The 27462-nt window shown below is 37.4% G+C and overlaps 1 protein-coding gene across 1 annotated transcript; it reads right to left on the minus strand.

Moving 5' to 3' along the window:
• Nucleotides 1-357: 357 nt before the first annotated feature.
• Nucleotides 358-25596, minus strand: LOC140235446 (cilia- and flagella-associated protein 70-like). Its single transcript, XM_072315476.1, has 26 exons — nucleotides 25573-25596; nucleotides 24670-24809; nucleotides 24075-24261; nucleotides 23347-23528; nucleotides 22427-22603; nucleotides 21562-21689; nucleotides 21117-21171; nucleotides 20224-20318; nucleotides 19535-19622; nucleotides 19168-19237; nucleotides 18553-18614; nucleotides 18046-18207; nucleotides 17096-17277; nucleotides 16487-16609; nucleotides 15878-16007; nucleotides 15214-15285; nucleotides 14114-14299; nucleotides 13509-13589; nucleotides 12960-13128; nucleotides 12127-12411; nucleotides 10932-11066; nucleotides 6025-6206; nucleotides 5172-5324; nucleotides 4123-4284; nucleotides 2957-3046; nucleotides 358-1886 (listed from the first exon to the last, which is right to left on the minus strand). Exons 2-26 carry the CDS (start codon nucleotides 24745-24747, stop codon nucleotides 1656-1658), a joined length of 3465 nt encoding a protein of 1154 aa, XP_072171577.1. The 5' UTR covers nucleotides 24748-24809; nucleotides 25573-25596; the 3' UTR covers nucleotides 358-1655.
• Nucleotides 25597-27462: the final 1866 nt, after the last annotated feature.

Consider the following 27462-nt stretch of genomic DNA (forward strand, 5'->3'; position numbering starts at 1 on the left):
TTCCATACAACAGAAAACCCATATGCTCTCCTCACATACAAAAGAAAAAACAAAACAAAACACACGCACACATAAACTAACATCGTTTATCCTATACTTGCCCTTAATTAATTGTGCTCATGGAGTTGCATGGCAGGTGACAAAATGCTTTTCTTCTTGTGCAAGGTCATCTTATCATCTTCTCTTTCCTTTTAAATCACAAGCAGTAGTATTCAAGGATCAAAAAGTTGAGTGAGCATGAATTTTGGCTCCCCTACAAGTAAGTAGGAATGTTATGGGGCCATTCTCAATGCACTGTTCGTGTGTAGAGTCATGCAGCAATAACAAAAAAAGAAGAAGACATAAACATCAACAGAGTGCGATAAAAATCAAACCCAGCAACAATGAAGGCACAGATGTAATCCATGTCCTTTAAATCTTTGCTGAGGGTTGCTTTTATATTTATACAATATATTCTTACATATGGAGATAACTGTATTCACAGTAAATGGTATGATAAAGGATATTTACACAGAGAGTGAAAAAAAAATCCCAACTTACATATGTACATGACATAAGAAATACATTATTAAGTCTTGAAAGATTGCATATAGGTGTTGAATGTTCTTTGAAGTGGACGGATATATCAGAATACTCAAGAAGAAGAGTAAACTTCAGGAATTCTCATATTCATGTTGGTGTATGAATGATGCATGCAATTACTAGTTATCTCATTATTATACTTGATGCTATAGGTAACTGAGAAGCAATGGGAATTATTGCCATGGACTTTTTCTATACCTCATGCCTCTCTGATTCTAAGCCCAACATCAAAAATTTTCAGGACAAATGCTAACACTTCAGACAGGCACACTAAAGGGGGAAAACTTCACACACAGAGGATTGTTTCATTATGAAAAGTGATTAAGTGTAAATGCATGAAATGTCTGGTAGTGTGAGCTAAGTGTCTGTACACCACAACACAAGAACCTGGTTGTATATCGCTGAGTTTGGCTCCAATAAATTGGAATGAATAAAGTCCCAGTACTTTGGTGTCCTATTTCATAGACAGCAATCGTAAAAATACATTCATTGAAGTTCCTAGGGCAGAAGCAACAAGACACGCAGTCAGTTTGAGCATTCAAGTTGTTGCCGTCAATGGTAACTGCAATCATTGTCACTATCAATGATGGCAAATGTCTTTTCTAAAATGTAAACACAGGTGCAGATACAGTTCCTGGTTTCAATATACTACCCCACAAGGGAAACTGATTATCTTCACCCATCACTTGATACATGTATATTCTAGAGAAAGCCTTGTCCTCCCTTGCAACAAGCATATGAAATGACTATCCCATGATGGTTTGTTTGCAACATCACAAAATGCAACTACAGTAATGGTCTCTTTGCTGGGGGTGTGGTAACCTTATTTCAATATGAATACAGGTGATGGAACTTGGTGAGAAAGTGACTTCCTAGACAGAAATTGTCATAACATCCACAAGGCAAAGCTGTATGACAAGTTGCAGTATACAAGTGACCATATGGTTATTCATGAGCACATTCTACAGTTTTGACAGTAAGCATTCTTTAATTCTTGTCATAGATGCCTGTCTTGCCTCAATAGCCAGTCAACATTTTATTTGTCCACGATTCAAGTCTGCAAACAGCGCCCTCTAGAACTGAGGATTGCCAAATCCGACCTCCTCCTGCACCGCATGCACCTCTCCGAGGAGGTCCTCGTCACAGAGTCCAACCTTGAGGGCATACTTGTAGGCCTGCTCAGCCTCTTGCTGGCGTCCAGTCCGCAGGCACACCAGGGAGAGGTAGCCCCAGACCTCGGGGTCGCTGTTGTTTAAGATGTTTGCCTCACAGAGGGCGTCCTCTGCTTCGGAGAGCTCACCCAGCTGTACGGACAGCAAAGTTGGAAACATGATTGGTATAACAGATAAACTTCTTATACAAAAACAAAAGGATAAACCTAGTATGCTCCATTGCATTTAACAGAGAACTGCCAAAGTGTTTCCTTGTAGCTTTGCTGGTTTTCAAGTAAGAGTTTCGGTTACTTCAGGAAATGAGCATGACAGTAAGCAAACATTACTCATTGTTTCCTTCATGTCATTACAACAAAGTAAACAGATATATAGTGTCCTATTAAAGACTCTGACAAATGCTTGATGGCAATTGTCTACTAGATTAATTCTAAGTCAACTTGAGAGGCATGGTAAGAACATCACAACTGTTTTTCTATGGCATGCTATTTGAGAAGTGTGCCCTGGTATCATTTCAAGTAGGTTTTTTTCCTATCATGCCTGTTATCACTCGCAAGGTATAGTTCAAGTTATTCAAGACAATGCTTTCACAGGAATTTGACGGCACTTTCACATGTACTATAGTACTACATTGTTAAAGTGTGCTCATACCAAAAGCAGAAAAATTGTCATCACATTGCAATGAATAATTAAAAAAAAAAAAAAAAAAGATATTTGAGGATAAATTGACCCAAGAACTGGACCATAAAATTCTGTTGGACTCACTGGTCATTCCAGTCGGGAAAAAAAAAAAGGTGGGAATTACAAGATAATGGCAAAGGAAGTAATTTTCATAAATTTCAAGTGCAGTCTTTACTTTTAAGGAGCTTGTTGGAAAGAACGACACACAAATAATACATCTAGAGACTTAACCCATTGAGGACGAGTCCTGAGTATACTCGGGCAAGTATTTATGAGAAATACGTGTTGTAGCAAAATCAGCCCATCCTCAACGAGTTAAGATCCTCTATTCCCATGGATCCCTTGATTTCCATTACTGATGCTTGTATAAATCACACCAAATCCAACCCAAACAGCACAATCCCTGCTGCCACAAATCATTAGTGTCAGCCTCTTCTCACCAGACAACAGGATTGTCAAGATGAGGCAACCATCTCTGGCCTTGTTACCTGGGTAGGACAGACTCTGAGAGGGGGTTTACTCACCCGATAGCAAGCTATTCCAACGCCGAGCCAAGATATGCAGGATGGGGAGTTCTTGCATGCCAAGAGGAATGTTGTCTTTGCTTGCTCGTACTACAAAGATATGATACATATACAGTAATCAACAAAAAAGAAGAAATTGATAATTACTAAGAAAACTGTTCTTGCAATTTAATTATCTGAGCAGTGAAGCACCTTACATCAGTCAGATAATTGTTCCAAGGACTAATTTCTATGATGTACACATAACTGTAGCATAAAAAAAGTGATAAATTGAAGGCATGCACATTATGAAATGACTTTGTCAAAAATAGAATGAATGCTATATTTTGAAACAAAATCATGTTTGATTGTCGCTGCACAAACTGAAGTTTAGGTCTCCTCTGTTTCCCTTGAAATTGGAGTTGGCCAGCATATTGTTCTCTGCTTTGAAACTTCTCTTTATTCAACAAGAACTGATGTCATAACTGCAATGTCCATTGCTATTGTAACCTGAAAAAAATAACTCTTAAAACACAATGGCTTGCAGCAAAGAAAACAAAAACAAATAAAAACCAACTAGAAGATGAATAGCACATCATTAGGAGCTCATATCAAACTAGAGAAGCACGCTGACAGCACAGACCTCCGCCAAGCAGCTCGTTTCAACCACTGATCTTGTTCTTTCATAGAGATCAATGATTTCCACCAATACGTATGCATGCTGAAAATCGCCCGATTTCCCAATATAGAAGCCTTTTGTTATGTCAACTTTCAGCTGCATGGTGTGCCTCGCCCTAGCAGAAACTAGAGCATGCACTTTAGTGCACATATGCAAACCTCAAAAAATGCACAGCTTGAATTCCCCAAGTTCATTGACCCTACCTGCCAAGATATCGAAAATCCTTCATAAAATCCATAAAAATTTCCGGATCACTACCAAAATCTAATCATCTGTTTCTTGAGTCATTCTCAAACTTTCCTGCAAGTTTCATCCAAATCAATTCAGAACTTTTTGAGTTATTCTGCACACGGACAAACCAACCAACCAACCAACAAACAAACAAACAAATAAACCAACGGTAATGAAAACATAACCTCCTCCCTTGGCGGAAGTAATTAATCGGCATATTATGACATGTATGTAAACATATAAGCTGTGACAAAACATTTCAGACTATGATGCTAACCTGTCCATCCTGGAGGTAGATGGATGCCAGTCTGAGGTAAATTGCATGCATCTCTCGGGCGTCGGCCACAAATGACAGCGTCCTCTCATAGCAGTCCTTAGCCTCCTCACAGTTGCCCTGGAGATAGCGCAGATGGCCCATGATAGACCAGGCATCTGGGTCCTGCACACAGATGGAAGATGGAGAGTTTGAGAACCAACTTTATATCCACTTGAATATGTGTGCACAGAAATCTCATTTCTACATTGTATCACAAATCTCTGGGTTCTGAGAATAGGGGGGGGGGGGGGGGGGGAATCACCATTACTAGCCTTACAGGAATAAACAGTATACACTTCTTGTTAATGACTTCATTGAAAATAATATTTTGTCACTCTCGTGAACTTGATGACTCTTCACGTACTTATGTTTGCAATTGCTAGCTCTATTACAAAATAATACTGCTTGATAACACATTCCCTACACTTCAATCTAATTCAAATAATCCAATGGTTGCAATGTATGCTCTGTACTGTTATCAGCATGATCATATACTATAATATATGCCATATATTTAGCGAGTCTATATTTTCTGGGCCTTCCCAACGATTTCACGATCATGGAGCACATTACTGAATGGAGAAATGTACGCATGCAGGTGACATTCATGTCGGGATCAGAGTCAATATTTTCGTGTGTCTTTAAATTTGCGAATAGCACCCGACTCGTGAAAGTTACAAAAATAAAAGCCTAGCGAAATATTTGGTGTATATGTAGTACATGACAGCTATGTCTTTCCAACATTCTTTTCATTTGTTTGTTTGTTTATTCATTTATTTTCCATTTAACATTAAAAAAATACACAGAAAACTTAAATCATACATAAAGAATCAAAGATTACAAAATGGATGGATTGCCCATTTCAGATTCATTATTAGAATGATACTGTTCTTCCATGGGTTCCATGGGGACCAATGCACATAAATATCTTTACACATTGTGATGAAAAATATTACCAGATCTTTGGACTGGAAAAAAAAAACACACAAAAAGGCAATGTGTCATCTCACCTGATAGTTCAGGACCAAGGCTTGGTTGAGGCTCTCATTGGCCTCATTCAGTTCCTTCTTCTGAAGCTTGAGTCTGGCCAGGGCCACATGGTAGGCAGAGGTGGGTCCACCTCTTGGGTCCAGGAGCTCATGGGAGAGGGCTCGCTCACAAAACTAGGATTAGACACGATCGGACCAAAAATCTGAATGTCAGACTTCTCTGGGAGACAGAAGGTGATTATTTTCTGTCAGACTGGAATGTGTTTACTGCACAGAAAATTAGATGCAATAAATCATGTAATGGAAAACTGCTGTGTTTTTGGTTACATCATAATACTCATTCTAAATGTCAGACTTTCCACAAAACATAATACTTAATTTTGGCCACTTCTGTTTGAGGCTATGCCCGTCAACAATGAATGTTGGTATTTCTAAAGGCACACAACAAACCAAACTCTGTTTAGCAGTTGGTAAAATTTCTTAGTATCTGAGTGAAACTGAAAAAAAAAATATGTGCAGTTCTTTGGTAATAAATGTACCTGTGCTTCTTTCCTTGTTGTGCATTAAAAAAAATCAAAACTTAAACAATATACACAACATCTTGATTGGGACTTATGTACATGTGGTATATTTCACAGTTTTATTATTTTTGCACATTTCATAGGTTTAATGACATTTTTCAAATTGACAGCGGGAGAAAATATTGCAACTGTGCTTTATTTCAGCTCCAAGGTGGGAAATCTATAACTTTCTTTACAAAAAAGAGATAAACATACTTATTTCTCTTTTTTGCAAATTGCCTTACAAGTCCTCATTCATGAAATATAGAACATGTAGAGTACAACAACAGCTCTGATCAGCTGCCACAACCTACCTGCATGCCTTTGACCTCGAGCAGAAACTCTACAGCAATCATGAATATGCTGGATTCCGGGACTGGGGTGCTTTCCCGGGGGCACCCCGCCCCCTCGGCTTCCTGCTCGGCAGATCCCGGCCGGCTGCTGGCCCTGATGCTGCCCGCCCTACCGCTGGCGGCACTGCCCACACGCTTGGGGTCTAATAAATGACGATGACGTTTTGGACGAAGGGGTTGAACTTATGTAACATGAATATTTGGGTAGCACATGTAATGCATTCACACACGATTATGTGGGGTTCATGGGTTCATGATGAAGCAAAAAAAAAAGAGATAAAATAAAGAAAAAGCACTGCATGATTTAGGTAACTGCAGCAAACAATGACAGATGAGCAACTTAAAAACTGTGCAAGACAATTGAATTTTGGTACGTATGAACACTATTAGCTTTCAATCATATATTATTCACATACAGCACACCACACTTCCACAGCAGATAGTTGCAAATGTAACAGTTTGACTAACTGATGGCTACCAATTCATATCGTGAGTGCAGGACTGCACCTCTAGGAGATCAAAGAAAGAAAGCAACAAAACAAATGGTGGGGCAACAGGTAGGAATTCAGTGTACAAACACTCCCTAATGCCCATCTCCAGTATATCATACTAGAATAATGGCAGGCTGCAGGAGATCTTACAGTGTAACTTGAAATCTTGAAGGAGCTGAAATCTGTATCGAAGACATACATTGTATATATCCTGTGTTATCAACTCAGGATCTTGGTCTGATAGTGAATGGATAACCGTCAAACATCTATGACCAAGTTGCAGATACAATGTTAGATTTTTCGTATGCAATGTGATGTAAGCTTTGGCATTGTTGTCAAACGTGAGCACACAAAAACAACGAGCACACAAAAACATAATGCCTACAAGCAACAACAACGGCAATTTTTCCGGGTATGCCAGACACCAACAAGATAATACATTAAGGAAGCATACGACGGCTACGGGAACATTTACATGTAACAATGCTTTCACCACATCATATCTGTCAGATTGCAATATGATATCCAAGAGACCCATCTTGTGATCTGCAATTAGAGACCATTCTTCACTAAAGGATGTTGTTAGGCACATGGCATCAACAGATGAATTTATATTCTTTGCACATTTGCAGCATTCATAAATGACTTCAGTTTTTGCTTCTACTTATGCATGAAATTTCCTATGACAGGATGTACATGGTAACTGTACCCTTCCTAGGTTCTTTTTTTTTTAATACAAGAATTGGACTGTGTAATTGGAACAAAAATACTACCAACTATATTGCAATACAACAGCCACTTTAACTGTTGATTTAAAAGGTGCATGGTATATGAGAACTTATCTAACTTTCACATTTGCTGAATATCACACATTTCAATAATTTATTTATTTTTTTTAAATGTCACATTTTTTAATTTTTCTTTTTCATTCTATCCAGGCTATGTCAGGGACCAATACTGTTTTATGTTTCTTGCAGTGTCATGGACTGCAACAAACGATTTACATTCACAGACCTCCCAACCTCTCTGACTGAAAAATACGGATGATTTGGCTCAAAAGTAGGAAAGAAACGAGTAGTTCCCAAAGGAGTGTGTAGTAAAATTATCCAGAAAAATAGGAAACTGCTGTTGAAAAAAAAGAGCTGGGAATGGTTTAGATTCTTTCCTCCAAATTCAGAATGGTTGGGAGGTCTGCATTCATAGCTGTGTTTCATGTGAAAAGCTTGATAATATCAGTCACACATTAGGCAGTTGAGTCGACAAAACTGATACAGTAAGGCAGTCAAAGATGAATGAATTTTGAAAGTGAGAAATCTCTCACTGTATATACTTGCTAAAGTCAATGTTAAACACTGGTGGATCAAACTAATGTAAGAATCATACACAGCAAGGTACAAAACTAATCACTTCTTTGTTTTTTAAACTTTTGTTGTGGTTTGGTGTTATTTTCTGCCAGTTTCCTCCATTCATCCTTTCATCATTCATCTCAAATTTTATTTTACAGGACCGCATAAGCACTATATAAATGTTATTTGTTTTTAATCTTATTATTCTTATTATTACTCTTATTCTTCTTCTTCTTCTTATTATCATCATCATCATCATCATCATCATCATCATCATCATCATCATCATCATTATTATTATTATTATTATTATTATAATTATTATTATTATTATTATTATTATTATTATTATTATTATTATTATTATTATTATTATTGATTTTATTTTGATATCATAAGCTGTTGCTCCTGATAGTTAAGAGTTGCTATGCTTTCCAAAGTTTGATTAGAGCGTGAAAGTGTATTCCAGTAAGTTTACAATCTTGCTTGCTTGCTTATACATGTATGCATACGGGTATCTATCATTTCTTTTCATCTGTCATGTTATCTATAAATATGAAGAGTTACATTGCAAAACAGGTTAAAGCCATTTTTAAACACTTCATAGTAAGTCCATCATCAGATAGAGCAAAATAAAACCATTCCAGTGGTACCTTACTTGTTATGTAACAAGGACTAGTCTTGAAGTTATGATTAAAAAGTCCCAATTTTTCTCTTCAATTTCTTTGTTTCTAGCAGACTTAATCACAAATATCTGAAATTTACAAGTAAGGAGTTAATTCGTGTTGCAATCAAACTCTTCATATTGACATATACATATTGTGTATATGATTTCAGAGTGCATATTGAGGATAGATGTGACTAGAAGCAAATCAGTGTACTGGTAGTTCACATGGTTATTTCAATTTTAGAAATTAGTGGCACAGTCATCAAGATATAAGTTTTAATTTTGACATTAATTGCTTGGAAAAATATTTGATTTAGTTGGCACACAGGATATTAGCTGATTTAGATATGTGACATAAAGGTACAGAGTAGTATAGGGCATGCTCATCATTATCATTTTATTGCTTTGCTTTAGTGTCTTGAAAACATTTTTGTGGTACTTGAAATTGCCAAATATACATAGTATTAGTCTGACAAGCCCTAACACACAAAATCAATGAAAAGTTAAAAAAAAAGAATAACAGGATTATATAATATGGAGTTTGGTTAGGTCCCAGCATTTCCCATCTAGAATGTAATATATTCCTGCATTTTTGTTTAAATAGCTATTGCTCCTACAAATATAATGAGGTTGAACTTGGATTTGTAATGAAATCTACAGTGTCTACATTTTTTTTTCAATTGCAAATAGCAAGTTACAAACTAGTACAGTGAGGTAGATTTGAAGCTTGTCTAGAATATTACAACCGGATTAGTGTTATCATCATATTTGCATTTCTATGTCTAAATATATCCAATTTAAAATAGTGGCCGAAATGTTGCACAAAATGATGAATGAGCCTTCCCCTGGTAACAATGCACCTTCACATGTATCCATCTGTAATGCTGCAGTTTTCATTATGAGTAGTCAACATGAAGCTACTTTTGTCTTATAATGACTTGATGTTGAGCAGCGGATTTCTTTTTTTTTTTTTCAATTGTGCATTTTGACAATGCTTGCACACAGCAGCTTTCACAAGAACTTTGTCCCTGCTTTCCAAGTCATACTGAAAAGAAGTCAGAGCAGTCATGACAGATATAAATTTTGCATTAACCAGCATAGCAGTAAAATAAAAAAAATATATATATATATATGCATACATTACAGATGAACTATATGATTATATATATTTAGTAGAAGATTGCCCTGACCATCAACCTGTGTTACCTTTAGCGCCGATTTGGTTCAGTGACTGAAGGGAGTCTGAGCAATAAAACAGGGCAACAACCAACAAGGTTTGAGAAAAAACAACACTCTGACACACAAACAAAAAGTTTTCATGCAACCAACGTTTAAAGAAAAGAAACAAAAACATCCAAGGAAAGAGCTTAAAACAACGACGACCAACCACAAAATGATATGACAAGTCATGCATGCATGTTATTCCATTATGAGCATATTTGGTAAAGAGTCAAAGTTCTCTAAGGGGTGAAAAACATGTTTGATGACACACTAGCTGTGATTCATTTCTTCGGAATTATTAGTTAACATCAATTATTCATATCTCATAATGTCCAGAGAAACTGAATTTAGCATTATATCCTGACACAACAAAACATCATTCAACAACGGCTAAAAATGCTCCTACTCCAAGTCTATTGCACTGTATGACATCAGGAGCATGTCATAACATATGTGACATAATAAGTCTATGTACTTTGCCTTGGCAGGGAGTCTCTAACACGATTAAATGTCATTAGCCAAAAACTGAGGGGAAATCCATAAAAATCCATGGCAAACCTGCTAGGTAAACAGGTAAGGAGCACAGGGCTATTATCTTAAGTCTCTGAGAAAAAGACTTATAAGGAAAGAACTTTGCTGTAATTCAACTGCCCACTGGCCACCCAAGTGTATCAAACGTCCACACAAGATTATGTGTTGCGTCATGAGCTGTATCGCAATATGTCGTTAAGTTGGTCATGTCAGGTTCAATGTGATGCCATGAGTAGTGATGTATAAAATCGTCACGTCTTACACAGAAATTTTCTAATGATCATTACCATCAAACATGGTCTCGCTGCGCTTACGGAAGTGATAGAGACAGACAGAAGAGATGGTGCCAAAAACAATTACAAAAGAACAGAGATAATGAAAACTAAATGTATGTACAATATGAGGAATGTAGTCATGACAACAAAATTTTGCTCAATATATCATGGTCATAAAACAATATTTCAATGACTGCTGTAGTCCAGTCAGCGAATTACAAAAATTTGTGTTTTTTTTTTTCTCTCTTTCTCTTACACTGCTCTATCCTAATCCTTATCCTAATCTGAGCCACATCTGGGCTAATCCCAGTCATATTCTTGAAAATTATAGCCTTACCTGATTTGGATGAAATTGACATTCTCTTCTTGTTGGTGACTGGAGGTGCAGGCTTGACTGCTGGAGACTTGTTTTGGCCCTTCCCAACATCTGTGGGAGTGGCAGGGACTTTGTTCACCGTCGGCACAGAGCTCTCTGCAGTAACGGCAGAAATGAATGCTAAACCAAGTTAGGATGACAGACAATCCATGCAAGGAAGGGGAAGGAATACCTGTAATCTATGATTACACTATAGCAGCATGAATACATGCCACACAGGTTTCAGTAGATGTGCATTGAAGAGGTAAACAGTGTATGAAGCTGGCCTGATGTGCGTATATGCAAATAGCTGAAGGAGCAAATACATAGCAATCAGAAGAAGAAGAAGATAGGTATTGCAAGAGCTGCCATGATGGGAGAAATACAATCAGGTTTAAAAAGAAAAGCAACCAATGAAACAAACAAACAAATGAACATACAAACAAACAAATATAAAGCAAAAAGAATGAAAAGAAGACAAACCTGTCCTAAGTGTGACATTCCCATGCAATAGATTCTACATTTGGTTTATAGCAGTACAGTGCCGTGCCATGTTCATTTAAATGACTTTGATGAAGAGTATGGCTTACAGTTAAACCAACAAAATGGCAGCAGTGTCATGAAAATCAGATATAAACTGCAGAAGTAACAGAATGGCTAGGTTTTTATGTATTTTCACTAAACAGCAATATTGGTTGAAACTACACACACCCATGCAGATTTGGTGAGGTAATGATGTAATTGCCACACAAAGGTCTCGTGGAAGATTGCTGTGCAGGTCAATGGGACACTTGTGCAGCAACAACAACAACATCACCTCTGATTTTACAAATGTTGTTGTGACTGATACTGCAATGTCCTGAAATCACACTAAACTTTCAAATCCAACTACTTTCTCATTTGGTGTCCGAATTTGATGACATTTTTACCACTGTTTAGTTATTTTTACGATGCACAGGATTTCCTTTTCCATTTTTAACCCTTTCCCTTAAAGCGCCAACAGACACTATGGTAGTGATGTGCGCTATACAAGCAGTGTATTATCAACCCGATGAGGACAGACTAATTTTGCTATATCACATTATGATTTCCCATTGACACCTGCCCGAGTATTCTCGGGACTAGTCTTCAACGGGTTGATATTATTACTATTCAATCATCAAAATCTCTTCCTAACCTTTCTCACTAGTGGTGTCCTCTACCGGCCCTCCCTCCACTGCAGAGTTCTCCTGGCCTCCCTCTGGAGAGGCCTCTTCCTCTCCCTCAGCGGGTGGGACGACGGATTCTGATTCGTCCAGTGCCTCCGTGGGAGCTGCTGCTGCAGCGGCCGCCGCCGCTGCAGCATCTTTGGCAGCCCTGGCCGTGCGCTGCTTGGCTGCCGCGTGAGCCATGTTGAGGCGACGCGCCTCCATCAGTGCATACTCGGCCTGGATGTCACAGTCTATGCCATCATAGTAAAGGCCTAAGACGGGTAGGGATTGTGAAAACATGATCAAATCATTTGCAGCGCATTAAATTGAAGAATTCATGACACAAGGAAGGCATAGTGGCGACATTAAATCGTTTGTCCTAAACATATGGCTTGCTCTGTGTTTCTTGCGCTTTGTGAGTAGCAATAGTAGCAATGGGATGTGCACTTATTTGCCTGCACATGACTCTATATCTCCTGCATATACTTGAACTTGACTTGGTAATATATTCTGGAACAGTGAGTCAAAATGGATCTGCTTGCAAACACAGTGATAAGAAAACAACAAAACAAGAGCAAACAAAGAGATAAAAACAACTCGAAAAAGAGCACATGGCTGAAAAAACATAAAGAATGTCCTGTCAATTACATTATCTCTTTTTTTAAGATAACTTTTTAAACAATTTCATGTTGCTTTTCATAGAGTAGGAGATGAAAAAATGTTCTACATCAGTAAATAAAATTCAAGGTGATAAGACAACAAAAGTGTCGATGGCAATTGCGTATTTGCAGTAGGTTTGGATCATGTAACGCAGCCGTACCACGCATGGTCCAGGCTAAGACGCTGGATGGGTCCACACAGGTGGCCGCCTCAAAGAATGTCTCAGCGGCGTCATTGCCATCCTCCATGGCGCAGACCACACCATAGAGCAGGAGGCCATGGATATGACGCTGGTTGATGGAAATTGTCTCCTTGAAGCACTCCTCCGCCTGGTGACGCAACAGAATAAAGTCTTGTCAGTTAATTGTCAGTCAGAGGAAGGTCATGGGGTGTTCTTGGTAAGACATACACAACTTGATGAACGAGCAAATCATCTGCAATGCAGTGTCTTTTCATGTATATCATCAGAGGTGGGGATCCAGATCAGGACTTAGCTAAAAATGATTATTTAGGCATTCACTGTTATGTGATGCATCAAACATATAGTCATCAAGTGATATTTATATTTTAACAATTTCCGCCATATTCAAGCTTCTCTTGTATATAAGGGAGAGGTAAGTGTCATATATTATGATGTCGTGGTTAAAACAGAATTTATTTCCATCACTGAATAAAGAACTCTGTCCCTGTAAGAGATCATTTTACTAACCTTCGCGACATCATTAATGTAGAGACAGAAACAGCCATAGTCAAACCAGTGGTCAGCATCATTCCTGTTCCGGGCAATACGCTAGAAATACAAAAAGAGAGAATATATACAAAGTCATGAATTTAACTACATACCTTGCCTCAGAACACTTGGTTGAATGGATAACTGACTGCACAAATGAATGCATAAATGAATTAATGAATGATGAATTGAAGATGGATGAAATGGATGGATGAATAGATGAATGAATGAATGAATGGATGAATGAATGAATGAATGAATGAATGAATGAAGAATGAATGAATGAATGAATGAATGAATGAATGAATGAATGAATGAATGAATGAACTAACGAATAACACTGCATTAACATGGGCAATGGAAAAGACCATACAGTTTTGAGGGGCACTTCATGAAGCGTTTTGTTGGATATTTTTTTTTTCTGATTAACTGTTACAAGCTACTGAAATCCTTGCATCTGACTGGCTGAGAGCAAATCTGTCAGACAAATGAGTTGGACAAAACGCTTCACGAAATGCCCCCCTGAGATAGTAATTTATCCATGGTTTCCTCCATCAATCCCCCATAGGCCTTGCAATCTTTACCTCCTGGTAGTATTTGGAGGCCAGCTCAGGGTTGTCATTGACCTCAGCCTCCCGGGCAAAGTGCTTGAGCTGGGCGGAGTCAGTGAGTGGGGCAGGGACTGGAGTCTCATCCTCCAGTGACAGCACTTTCCCTATCCCAACATGCATCTGGTCCACCAGAAAGACGTACAGCTCGCTAAGGAATGCCTGTTGGTATGCGAACAGGAGAAATCTTAGTTGTTGACGCACCTCATGGATATTCAGTAACTAATAGGTGTGTTAAAGAATGTGCAAAGTGTGATGATATGATCAAATAATGAGTACACATTGTATCTGCTTATACAACCTACTGACTTTAATAATATACGGTAGTATTGGTATTAAAACAGATTGTGTAAAAAAAATGACATGCAGTGTAAGATGCATACATGTCTGTCCTATGGGAAACAAACCATCTAAAATACTTCTCTAGGATTGATTCCTCAACACGAACTTGTCAGAACTTGAAGTTGCCAACAACAACAACAAAAAAAAGAAGAACAGATGGCATCTATGTCTACATTAAAATCATATAAGTTGTCCACATTTACTAAATTAAACATATTTTCTATGCTTAAAATTATATAGCAGTCTTAAGAAATCATGGTGCACAATAATGAAACCAACACACACCTAATTCTAATAGTAAATGCTGTTGATTCTGTCTTGCTAGAACCCTCCAACATAAATTCATATGTTTGATTCGACAACCCTAAATGTTATGTAAGGCAATTTCTCTTTGGTAATCCAGAAAAATTACAAGAAATGGAATGACATCAATAAAGCTTGTACAGGATTTAAGATTGAGTGATTTTATGGTGTTGTATAACATGTTCATCACACAATACAAGCATGCAACACTTCCTGCATACTACAGAATACATTAATGTAGCAGAGATTACACAACCTACATACTTTCATTAACCAAACAAAGGCTACTTTAAGGGTAGGTTGAAATTTCGTAGGGTATTCAAAACACTTTGTTAGGATTTACAGAATGAATGAAAACTTAGGGACACGCCGGATTAACAAAATGCTCCTCGGTCATAACATACATCCTTCTTCAAAATCAGATGCCTTACCTGAAGTTCTTCCTTGTCTTCAAATGTGCTGGTTCGCAAGTACTTCTCTCTGACAATCTTGACAACAGAGTGCTGGAATAAAGCAGGAGAGACATATATATTGTGACTGCCTGTGAAGTCATTTCTGACCTCTTATTTTAATCAGTTCTCTTTTAGAATATGAGATCTAACTCCTCTACTATAGTGATATATTAAGCAAATTTTTATTTCATATGGTGGAGAACATTGTTGCTGATAAAGTATGAAACAAGTGAACTATCTACAAGCTAAATGACAGAAATATATTTTTTTTAAAGGACTGTTGGAAGTAGTTATTTCTGAATCTTGTATATTTCAGATATAATCTTAGACAAAGCTGTCTCAGATTTAGACTTCAACTCTTGCTTTGACTTTGCCTGAAACCTTCATCACATTGGAAAAAGCACACACGCTATAATTTTTTTTTTTTTTTTTTTTTTTTTTTGGTGGCTGTCAGAAATTATTCTCAAGTGACTACAGCAACACAAATGATTATCACATACTAATGGATGGTCAGACAACAGACAAATGGACAAACTGAAAACATGATGCACCATCTCACTTGAACACAGTGTGGTGACTACTGAGTGGGCACAATGTTGGTTTTGCTTTCTCTCCATGTAACCTTAACTGAATTCAGTCATACCTTAAGCTGTTCTTTGAAGGCAAAGTATTTCCCAGATGTGTTCAGTTCATAAACTAGTTTGCGCTGTCTCTCCTCTTGCACATCGTTGTTGTTTTTGGTGAGGTCTGTACTTGGGTCACCAAACAGGCCCCTGTGTTGCGAAAGTGACACACATGACACTCTGTCTTTATTAGAGGTATGTTACGACCTACCCTCAGCTAATACCTATTCTGTAAACACTTCATCATTCTAGGAACTAACAATCATTTCACTGTGAAAAAGGCAAATCAAGCTTTTGAGATTTCTTTCTGCTGCCATGGTAGCTGCAATCACTGCAAATCTCTGTTCTCTGTTACAGCAAACAGCCTTTATACAATAGACATATCCATAAACAAGACATACAACTGACATATAGAAAATAGATGGTCAAAGAATATGCAAATGGTAACTACTCTTATTGCAAATTCAGTCTGCACATTCTAACGTTGATCCATGATTTTTGTTTCCACAAACTAGCAGAACAAATATGCACGTACAATCTGACAAGTGAATTTATCCCATCTTCACTATATTATAGCTACGATATAGATATCTTAGACACAAATCTATTAGTCTTGATTCAAAACTTGCCTGAATTCTTCCAGCACCAGCTTGCTGATGCTAGCCACCTGTGTGTGGAAGTCCTCCACTGCCTTCTGGGCTCCATTGGTCCTCCTTGGGAAGAGGGGCCTCGGGGGAATGTATTCAGCCACTCTGAAGGCAGCCAAGATGGACACAGAAATGTACAAACTCACATCATGATGATCCACTCAAATGTTTGAGAGGAAAATAAATTGTGGAAAATTCTCAGACAAAGAATCTTACACCAATATTTGTGCCGTTATTGTTGTCTCTTGATTGAGGAAATACTCATGTTACAAAGGGTGCTTTTTACCCACAACTGCACTATACCTTTCACTGAATGAGATGCCAGTGACTGTTAGTAGGAGAACTATAAAGTAAAATTGATGTTGGAAACTATGCATGAATGCATCATTGAAGCAATCTACCCTCATAAAATTTATATTTGGCAATAAAGCACCTCAATGAGTTACTGTGATACAGTGAAGCTAACCTTGCTAAACATACTGAGGACAATAATGTAAAGTTTGCAGCATCACCTACAGTAAAAGCAGGAATGATTGTCTATATAGATTGTCTTTGTTTGAACAGTAACAAGCAACACAAACAATGACTCACTTCTTTGCCAACTCTTCTGGCGCCCTCTTTGGAACAATTGGCGAGTCCAGTTCAAACTCTATGACGATGTATGTCGAGGCCTCCTCGTACTGCATCCCTTCCACATTCTGTGGGGGTGGGGCTTCTGTGTCTGCCGCTGCCTCCGTCCCTGGGGCACCTGGCTTTAGCATCTGGGAGGGTTGCTGTTGGGGTGAGGGATGTCATATAATGGGGTGTGAAAAGTTTGTGGGCAGGTATAAACCGAAACATGTAAATATGTACATAGGTTTCTTGGAGGTGAAAGCAAAATCTGAGAACACTACACCAAACAAAAATAAATGAAAATGAAAACAAAAAATTAGCGGACTAACTTGCGACTCTATGCTATTTTTAGAACAAATTTGCACATGCTTGAATGGTAACCATACATAAAGATGGAACAGCTCTTTACACTTGAACTTCAAATTATCACATAATTGTAGGCCAATTAGTTTGTTTTACTACATCAACATTGATAGACAACATACCTAATCTGGTCAGGGCATTATGAAATGGGATTATCATCTCGTGATATATACAACGTTACAATATGAACATGTATGCTATATGATGATTTCATTATTGTATAAATGCGCAAGAGAGCAGTTGTCAGTGGCATGAACATGCAATCAGACAATCACAGATAAGCTTGTCTGAACTCTCCTTAATTATGGCCTTTTGCACAAACCTACACACCACAAGAAATAATAGTTTGGCAACGAGGATAGAATTAGTGCAAAAGTGTGTGTATTTCATGGACTGATTTGCTGCTTAACTAGCCAAAAAATACTTAAGGAGATTGCAATTTTGCAAACATATCTATTCACATTAAGTATATAAATTCATATTAGCTTTTCAGTATACTTTAAGATTATGTTGTCTTTCAAGTGAATGTTTACCTTTGGGGCTAAATATACACATTTTTTCCCTACCTTTTTGGTGGCAGCATCTTTGTCCTTTTCTTTCTCCTTGTCCTTGCCCCCCTTCTCATCCTTGCCCCCTTTTCCTGCTCCCCGGGTGAAGGGGGATGCATTCCTCAGCATGTTGGTTGCCATGCGAGCAGCCTCCTCGGCCAAACCTCCTTTCCTCTTGCACTGTGAAAACAATTCGGGAGATGTTTTATCAGTGACATGAATTCAAGTGTCATATTATGGCAACACACTTACACACTCAAACACATACGATAAGCAAATCTCTGTACAAATTTCTATCTGCCGGTAACAGTAATGCATAAAAAAGCTACATACTGATCCAACAGATGTATCATTGTTGAATTGATAAATTGACAAATTGTACCTGGGCATCATTGATATGTGTAGCGCTAACAAAATGTTTTGTAACCATGGCAGTTTTCATTCCTGTGTATGTCTGCTACAATTACATACATACAGTGAACTAGGCATTGTACATGCTTCAACACATAATACACATTTCCTTACCTTTTCAAAGACTTCTTGTTCAGTGAATGCCTGAACTCTGTATGCTCCTCGAATTTTCTTGACTGCACAGATTTGGAAGAGAAAAGCAGAAGTTCTGAAATGTGGTACAATCTATAGCTTTTAACTATGTCAAGTTCTTATCAGATGATATCATACAATGCCATGTAAATTAGTTGCACAGTTAAATCAAGTGAATTAGAAGTATATAACTTTTCTACTCTCACTGTATTCACCTGGATGAAAATATGATTGTGATATACAATTCATTAATATCTCCATAACATTCTGAATTTGCAACTACTTTTTACGTATTCAGTTGGATTGTTTGAATAATTGTACCTCAATAAATAAATACCATATTTTGGGAACTTAAGATAAAACTGATTCTGTAACAATTAATGCAGAGTTACAGGCCATAGTGGTAGTGGAATGTCTTCTGTTGTACATTTACAATGACATTAAACATGACACATTTTTGCAATTGCATTGCAATTATTATAACCATTATCATTGTTGTCATCCTCATTAGTGTCCTCATCATCAGCTGACCAGAAATTCTAATCAGAGGCAAAGGCTTGAACAAAAATAAAAGAAACAACAACAGCACTGTCTCACCTCCTGGATACAACAAGGGTGCCATGTTGACAAATGCAACACCATGGAAGAAAATCTGATTGTCTTCCTCCTGGAAAAGAACATTTATAGAATCCATTTAGCCACAACACACCTCTAGTTGAATAACTTTAAACCATGTTTAGCAGGTTTCTGCAGGTGAAGGACACATGTCAATGTTATCGACTTTTTTTTTCTACTTGTATAAAACCATCAAGGAACACAAATGGATAAGTTCTACAAAAAATGATCTCAATGACATAGTCAAATCTAATTCTGAATTAGTGATTGATACCACTTAAGGATATCATTCTGAATTCTACAAAAAAAAAGGAAAACAAGAAAAGAAAAAAAAAAGCACTTGACTCACCTTCCCTTTGGGCTTGGCAGCTGAAGGCATAGGCATCCTCATGATCTCAACAGGCCAGTACCGGGTCTGAGCAATCTTGGTTTGAAGACTATTTCAATTTATACACAAACACACACACACACACGCATATGCATAAACAAATAAACAAACAAAGAATGGAAAAAACATGAACTGAAAATCGTATCTGGCATTATACATACATACATACATGTATCCAAAAAACTGAGCACATAATGCGCCTTTGGTATGTGCTTACCCTTACAAGTCATGTACGAGTTTTGCCTTGATTTTATTTGACTCACAACTGATGGAAGTTTGATGCATGTATCACACATAGATGCACTAGTAGGAGACTTCCATCTAATGACACTCTATACTTCATCTATATGAACTTGAAAGTTACCATTACAAGTATCAATTATATGATCTCTTCTTTCTTTTTGTTTTCTGGTATCAGCAGAAAAGAAATTTCAATCTGATGTTTTCCTTATATGATATGTCTCAGGAAAAGTACTTGAGTCTTTGTAAGTGTAAGTAATAATGACTGCATGTTATTTTTTTTATTCTTCCCAATAAGTGTGCTTTGCAGCTACGCAAATATGAGAAGATTTTAAAAAGAAGAAGAAAGAAATACATACAATTATCAATACATAAAATTAATGTGTAGTGAGCATTTACAACACAAATACCTCTGGACTGCTGTGGGGTCCATGAAAGCCCTTCTCTCACAATTCCAGTACACTCTATTCTTCTCTGCCTCTGCTTCAGCGCGGAAGTCTCGATCCTATTTACAACGAAAAGGGGGGGGGTCCAGAATTTCATTAACTATAAGTCTTTCTCCTCAGTTTCCACAAAGCTCATGTTTAAATGTTTGTGAACTTTCTTCATCTCTGAAGTATTCATTCACAAGCTCTCTTACACTCAAAGTAAGAACACATCACTAGTTAATGTTGATTCATCCACTGAACGAGCGTAATCAATGACAACTTTAAATCAAGCATTTAGAGTTATTTCCTTCTATCAAAAAATATTTCAGCATCTGTCTTTTGAAGCTGTTTCAATATGCTCTATGATCAACTATGGAAGGAGCTGGCATCATGAATGGTGGGTGTTACACAAACTAGTAAACTTGAGCTACACAATGATCAACTGTGAATCCTTGTATGCACATACGACACAGCAGTCCAGCAATGTTGATACTGTTTGGGGGAAATATCGACAGTTTGAGGGGTTTACTCTGAATAAGTCACATCCATAATATGCTGGTTGAGAGACCAACCTCTTGTGATGTGTCTATTGAAAGAAGAAAACTACTAAAAGCCAAAAATAGACAAGAAATTAAGCAATACTAGAATTACTACCAACACCTACAAAAGTCCTGAGTTAATTATCACAAAAATAACAAAAACACCTTTACAGTACTACTCAGGTTTCCCTATGACTAGAGGACTTTATTGGCTCGTGATGGCCTCTACAAGATAAGCAAGAAATAAATGATTAAATATGTAAATGAGTAAGTAAACAAACAAATAAAAGAAAAAAGAAAAAAGAAAATGCAAAAATAGGTTGAAGATTTACTTACTTCTTTTGATGTCATTTCACCATCTTCCTGATCATAGCTACTAGGTTGTACAAATCTGTAACAAATTGTAACAAGGAAGAAATTCAGTACATGGCAATTAACTTTCAATTCATCTGATAAAAATTCCACAATCTCTCCTCCTCATACACCCATTCTCTGTACTTGTACTAAATCCCAAATATTCCATTTTCAAAGAAATTCTAGGGAAATTCAACAATCTTGAATATGTCTTAAAATGTCCTTCTTCCTCTTCTTCTTTTCAAATTGAATAACTAGAATCAATATCATTGGCTGAAATACAGTGAAAATTGGAACAGGTTTTACACTATCTTGCCTATCATAAAAAGCTGAAAACAACACCTAGAATCTGGCATACGATAAATAGGCATAGTTCTGCAGTGCACTAACAAGAAGAAGAAAGAATTAGAAGAAGCAAAAAACATACTCGTCAGGAATGTAGATGGCACCACCTTGTGCTCCACCCGGGACTGGCCACTTCTTTTGTTTGGATGGTATTTCTTTATCATTGACCGCTTTAAGGACACCATTGGACATTACCACTGTTGATTCTCTCTGTCAAAAAGAAGAAGAAAAAAAAATAATGAAAAAGAGATCAGCTTTGTCCTACACAGAATATCTTTGCATTGCTTACCCACACACCAAGGGAGTTCAGACTGATCAGCTATAAAATCTGTTGTGTTATAAAAGATTAATCTGAAAGATAGGTTCAAATGTGTATCTTTCTTTTTTTTTACATCATGTTTTACATGTTTTTACATGTTTTACATCATTTTTTTTCCACATCTCAATACCACCTCTGTATCATCATTTAGCAGCAAGTTCTTGCATCATTCATGACATCACTGTCAGGATATGAGGAACGTTACCATGCTTCTATTACCAGATCATAACATAAAGTCAAGCCTGTAGGATTCAGTCGATGGCTGAAGAGGCTGAAAAGTTCATCTGTGATACAAATACCTGTTAGAAATACGTAAAAGTAATTTAACTGAATTTCTTTTCCTTTTTAACTTTACTTTCTGTTTCAACTCTAGTTTCTGTTTCATTATTTTTTACATTCATTTATTCATTGAGCATGTTATAACAAACCTTTTTAGGCCTATATCTCCTTTTCTTTTTTTTTTTTTTTTTTTTTTTTACTCTTACAACAGTTGGCTTGTTATTCTTAGCAACTACCTTGTCATAGAGTGTACATATTTTTTTTTTTTGATTCTAGACTAGTAAATCTTCTTCTATTGCAATTCCAAGGTATCTAATCAAATTAGAGTTAGAGACATGTCCACACTTACCTCCTCAGTGAGCGGAATAGGCAGAGTGACATTGTACATGTACTGTGTGCCAGTGGGATTCCAGGCCTCAGGGACAGAGTACAGTGTCTCAGATGTGATTGTCAACAGGTTGCCACTCTTTAGCTGGTCTTCAGTCAACAGGGGCTCATTGACATAGACTACAACATCCATCTCAGGCTATGAAAGACAGAAAAAGAAGGGGAGAATGAAGACTCTATGGAAATTATATCAACACAGTTTTTGCTTTTCTTGCCTTTCCTTAAAGAAAGATGAATGAACATTACATGTATGTATATATTCCTCCTTTTGTGCAGTTCAAGCATTCAAGTCTTGAGAGGCTATCTGATGTTCTTCAACAGAAACAAACACAAATAGACGAAAAAGCAAGAGCTGCAATGAACGAGATTTGCTACTATACACATGAAACATTAACAGTAAATGTTAAGAGTCATAATAAAAAAAGTATTGCACTAAACCATGAAAATGTGGATGATGCTGTATCATCTTATCCTTATATTTACCATGTATTGCTGGTAATACTGCATTACTGCTAAGGTAGAATAAAAACCTTCATTTTAGCCCTATTTTGGTCATATACAATTGTTCAGTTTGATTGCAGAATTATCAAAATCTTCTAAATCATTAAATCAAGTCCTGATCCTTCATTGGCAAAATATTCTAGATGATTACAGGCCCTTTTTCTATCTCAAATTACCAATTTTTTGTATTTTTCCTCATATGATTTTCTTCAGATTCAATGAATTCACCCAGTTCCATAAAATCTTTCTCCAGAACAATATACGCAGTGAAAATCAGGGGTACCACATTAATGACAACATGTGAATCTCTGCAGCAAAATGCCCCCAGGATTTGATGGGTCAAGATGCAAATAAGCCCGCCAACCACAAGGTCTAAAGTACCTTTGGGGCATCTGGAGCAGCGCCCTCTAAAGGGGATCCCTGGAGAGGGTGGATCTGAAGAGTGGTCCGATACTTGGTCTCTCCCTTGACGAGGGGCAAGAGGTCGATGGTGCACTGGCCCAGGAGGACAGTCTTCTCCTCCTTCTGCTTCTTCTCCTTTGGAAGAACCTCCACAAATGTCACTGGAGAGAGACAAAGAGAGGGTATGGATAGGATTATAGAAGAAAGAAACATGAAATTAAAACAACACCTTTGATAACAGCACAAAATTCATGCTTCATATTGTTGGAAAGTGGAGACAACTTTCAAAATGTACATTTGCAGAAATATACATACTGTATACAATTTGAAGACAAGTTTTGAAAAGTGAGGTGACCTTACTGAATATGGCCAGTGCCACTTAAATTACCATCATTGCCAAGAAAAAAAAAGATAGAAAAAGAAATATGCACATAATGTTCACTTTAGGTGACCAGAAAGAAAGTAAAAATTGTAGCTCTTGGGACATGCCCCTTTCATGGGGCAGTTGTCAACAATACCATAAATCAGATTTTTTTTCATGAATTATTTTTGTCTTCTTGTCATCGAGTATTGTTTTTACATTCTCATGACCACATGAATCATCTTAGATAAAACATAGCAGTACAGCATTTATTATTGGTATTCATATCAGCCATTTGAAAAACAGCAGTGTGGTCAGGCCACAAGATCATTCCAGTAATCCTCACCGAGAACTGGCTTGTATGCAATTTCATCCAGGATGGACGGATCCTCAAAGCTGCAGTCAAACTTTGTGTTGAAATTGTACTCAGTACAGAGGTCTGGACCAGCATCAACTTTAGCAGACTCTCCCAGAAGATTTGTGCCATATTCCACACGAACAAGAGAATTAAGGGTCTCTGCCTTACTCCCTTTCTGTTGATTGATATTGGTAAACAAAATATTGAATGCAGAAAGATCAACAAAGATCAACCATTGGAAAAAGACAATTTTCAATCACATTTAAAACATATCATAACAACAGGTCAAGAAAGCCCCTACAATATGCCAACAAAATGAATGCTAAAGCACTTACATGATACAGCTCTACACAGCTATTTTATCTTTCTTTTAGAGAATATTTGAATGTTGAGGAAAAAAGAAGTAACTACATTGTATGCATAGCACCGCAGATAGGGCACTGAATAATACAACATCTCTAGGTGACAAAGCTTTCAAATTGTCATGATCTTAAAGTCAGCACGACAAATTAAAAAAAAAAGGAAAAACAAAGAAGGAAAATATAATAATTTTACATCTCTATGGAATCAGAAGTTCACCTACCAAATTTCTTGCTCTTAGAATAGTGACATTCACTGGCTCTGGAGGGCGCTGTTTCTGCTGCTCCTCTTCTGCTGCCATGATGCTGTAAGTAGTCTCTCTATTTTGACGGTAATGTTTCCACTCTCTTTTACAGAACTGCACTGCAAATGAAAGGAAAAAGGACAAGAAAGGCAAAAGGGTAATATTATTAAGACAGCGTTGAGCATACATCATCAGGACTTGAATGTCAGCAAAAAGGGACAGATTGCACATTATTGGACATTGAAAAACAACAGGGCTTGACATTTATTTAGCATCAGTTCAAAATCCGTTGGCTCATTCCCCCCCCCCCCCCATGTTTAATTCAGCATGAATAGGACCTTAGGAGTGATAGGGTCATGCAACATTTCTTTTTCGAGCTATCATCAAAATGTCATCTTCAAAAGACTAGTGGGGTCCCGGGGTGGTAAAGTGGCAGTAGCGATTTTGGTTCAGTGTAGTGACTTCAACCGTTCAATTTGGTTATGACGTATAATTCGCGATATTACTGGTCTACATGTATTTAAAAAAAATATATTTGCGCCCACGTTCATGTAGATTCTACCCTAAACGCTAAGACTAAGAGTCTACTAAGGTCTAGTAACTCTTACCCGGTACGTCTATAGGTGCATTCCGATCCCTGTACGGGAAACTGTAATCGAATACTAACAAAATTTCTTACGTATGGGGCTACGCAATATGGACTTTCATCTCGGCTAATTGACGGACGCCCTCAGACTCCCAGAGACATCAGGAGCCAGCCCTAAACAACGAATAAGCAATGTTTACAATTCACTATGCAATGAATGCAGATACACTTTATAATAATTCATACGACCACTCAAAGGTAACTTTTAATTTTAGCAGGTCTATTCATGTACTTACGTAGAATCTATTTCCGTTCTCAAGATCGGCGCTGGAAGCTTCGTAGAGTTTCCATAGTAATACGTACGTGCGCGCTCGTTCTCTTTACGGCCTTTGCCACATCGTGCATATGCATTGGCGGCGCCGCGTTATCGTATCGCACGCGCGCGCACCCCAGAAACAAACCACGGACCATAGCTTATACCAAAAATCAGTCAGTCTCGGGCATCCAAAATAAAGTGAAAATCACCAGTAGACATGAATTCAGACTTGTGGGAAGTTTTATTAGCCAGATTAAAATGAAATGTATGGGTATGAGCTTCAATTGTCCATCAACACTTATTGTTCACAGAGTACAGTAATGAAATTCATCAATGTAAAGTCAGTGGCTATGATTGAAAACCACCTGAGTTTCTGATCAGTGAAAGTGATAGAAGAAGAAAAAAAGTGGGGGGCTGGGGGGGGGGGGGGGGGGCAAAGTGATGACACCTTATGTATTCCTTTGTATGGTGCACAAAAAGTTCCGCCGGCCATGCATGGTGTAGGCACCTAATAGTATAGTAGTAGTAGTAGTAGTAGTAGTACCGGTAGTAGTAGTGGTGTTAGTACGGTAAGAGTAGTAGTATTATAAATATCAGTGGCGGATCCAGACTGGGGTGCGCCCCCTCTTTATTTAATTTTTTTAACAAAAGAAATAAAAAGAAAAAAGTGGGGGAGGGGCGCTTTGCGCCCTCAAAGGTACCTCCCCTTTGCGGAATTCCTGGATCCGCCCCCTGAGTGTATGTAGGAGTAGTAATAGTAGTAGTAGCAACAGTGTATAGTAGAAGAAGGAGGATGAGCCGAAGCAGAGGGAATCTGGAAATTGCATGATTCTGCAAGTCGTATGTTAAAATTTTATATCATAATGAGGCTAACCGGGTGCGAATATATATACACCGAATACGCTTAGTAGTACCTGTGTAATGGCTCTGTTGAAAAAAACAAAAACAAAACAAAACTAGTTAATCAGCAAAAGATGTAGATATAACACAATTTTTGAAAGTCGTGGTCTTGCCTTCATCTCAGGTCTCTCTGTGCACCAGCATAATCTAGAGATAGGACCTACTAACTTATTTACTTCTTGTCAAGAATCATCACATAATGCAATGTAATAATGAAAGCGTTGTATTGAAAACTACCTAGTTACCTTGCAGGCCAAAAGAATAATCTATCTCAGCTCATTTTGATAAAAATTACAATGTAATACTGTGATGTATATCTAAACAATATTTCTCTGTAAAACATATGATATATTTCAGGGTTTACTAGATAATCTGACACTCATGATTTTGTCACCTCGCCTCGACTGGAAGTTTGCACTGATTTCGATGTCTTGTTATATGACATGATAACGAATGCAGTATCATTGAAATGATTTATTTTTCTCTCTCTGATGATTACCTTATTTAAAAACTTCGAAAATAGCGTTTATCTGTTTTTGCTTTCAAACACTTTGTGATAATGTGACAGCATGGACGATAAGCATTTCATCATAACAAATATGAGAGAAAGTGGAATTCATGAACATTGTAGAACTTCTCAGATGCATTGTCACTAATTTCTTGGAAAAGTGCAGTGTTACTCTATTGCATTGTTCATTTGCCTTCAGAGCCACCTTGTGTAATATCACAATGAAACATAATATGTTTCTTTATATACATGATCAATTCATTGTCAAATTCTGAATAAATTGAATTGAACTGAACGATACTGTCTTCAACTCACAACTCTTCCATTTATTTACATCACGGACTGTCTATGAAAATATAATTATGTTTTAGTGAGTGAGTAACCAAACTACATGTCCCTATTGTACGATATCCCCCCCCCCCAAGAAAATAACAAACAAAGTATAATGACTAGGTTATTGCA

Source organism: Diadema setosum, chromosome 1, assembly GCF_964275005.1.
Source record: "Diadema setosum chromosome 1, eeDiaSeto1, whole genome shotgun sequence".
NCBI lineage: Eukaryota > Metazoa > Echinodermata > Echinoidea > Diadematoida > Diadematidae > Diadema > Diadema setosum.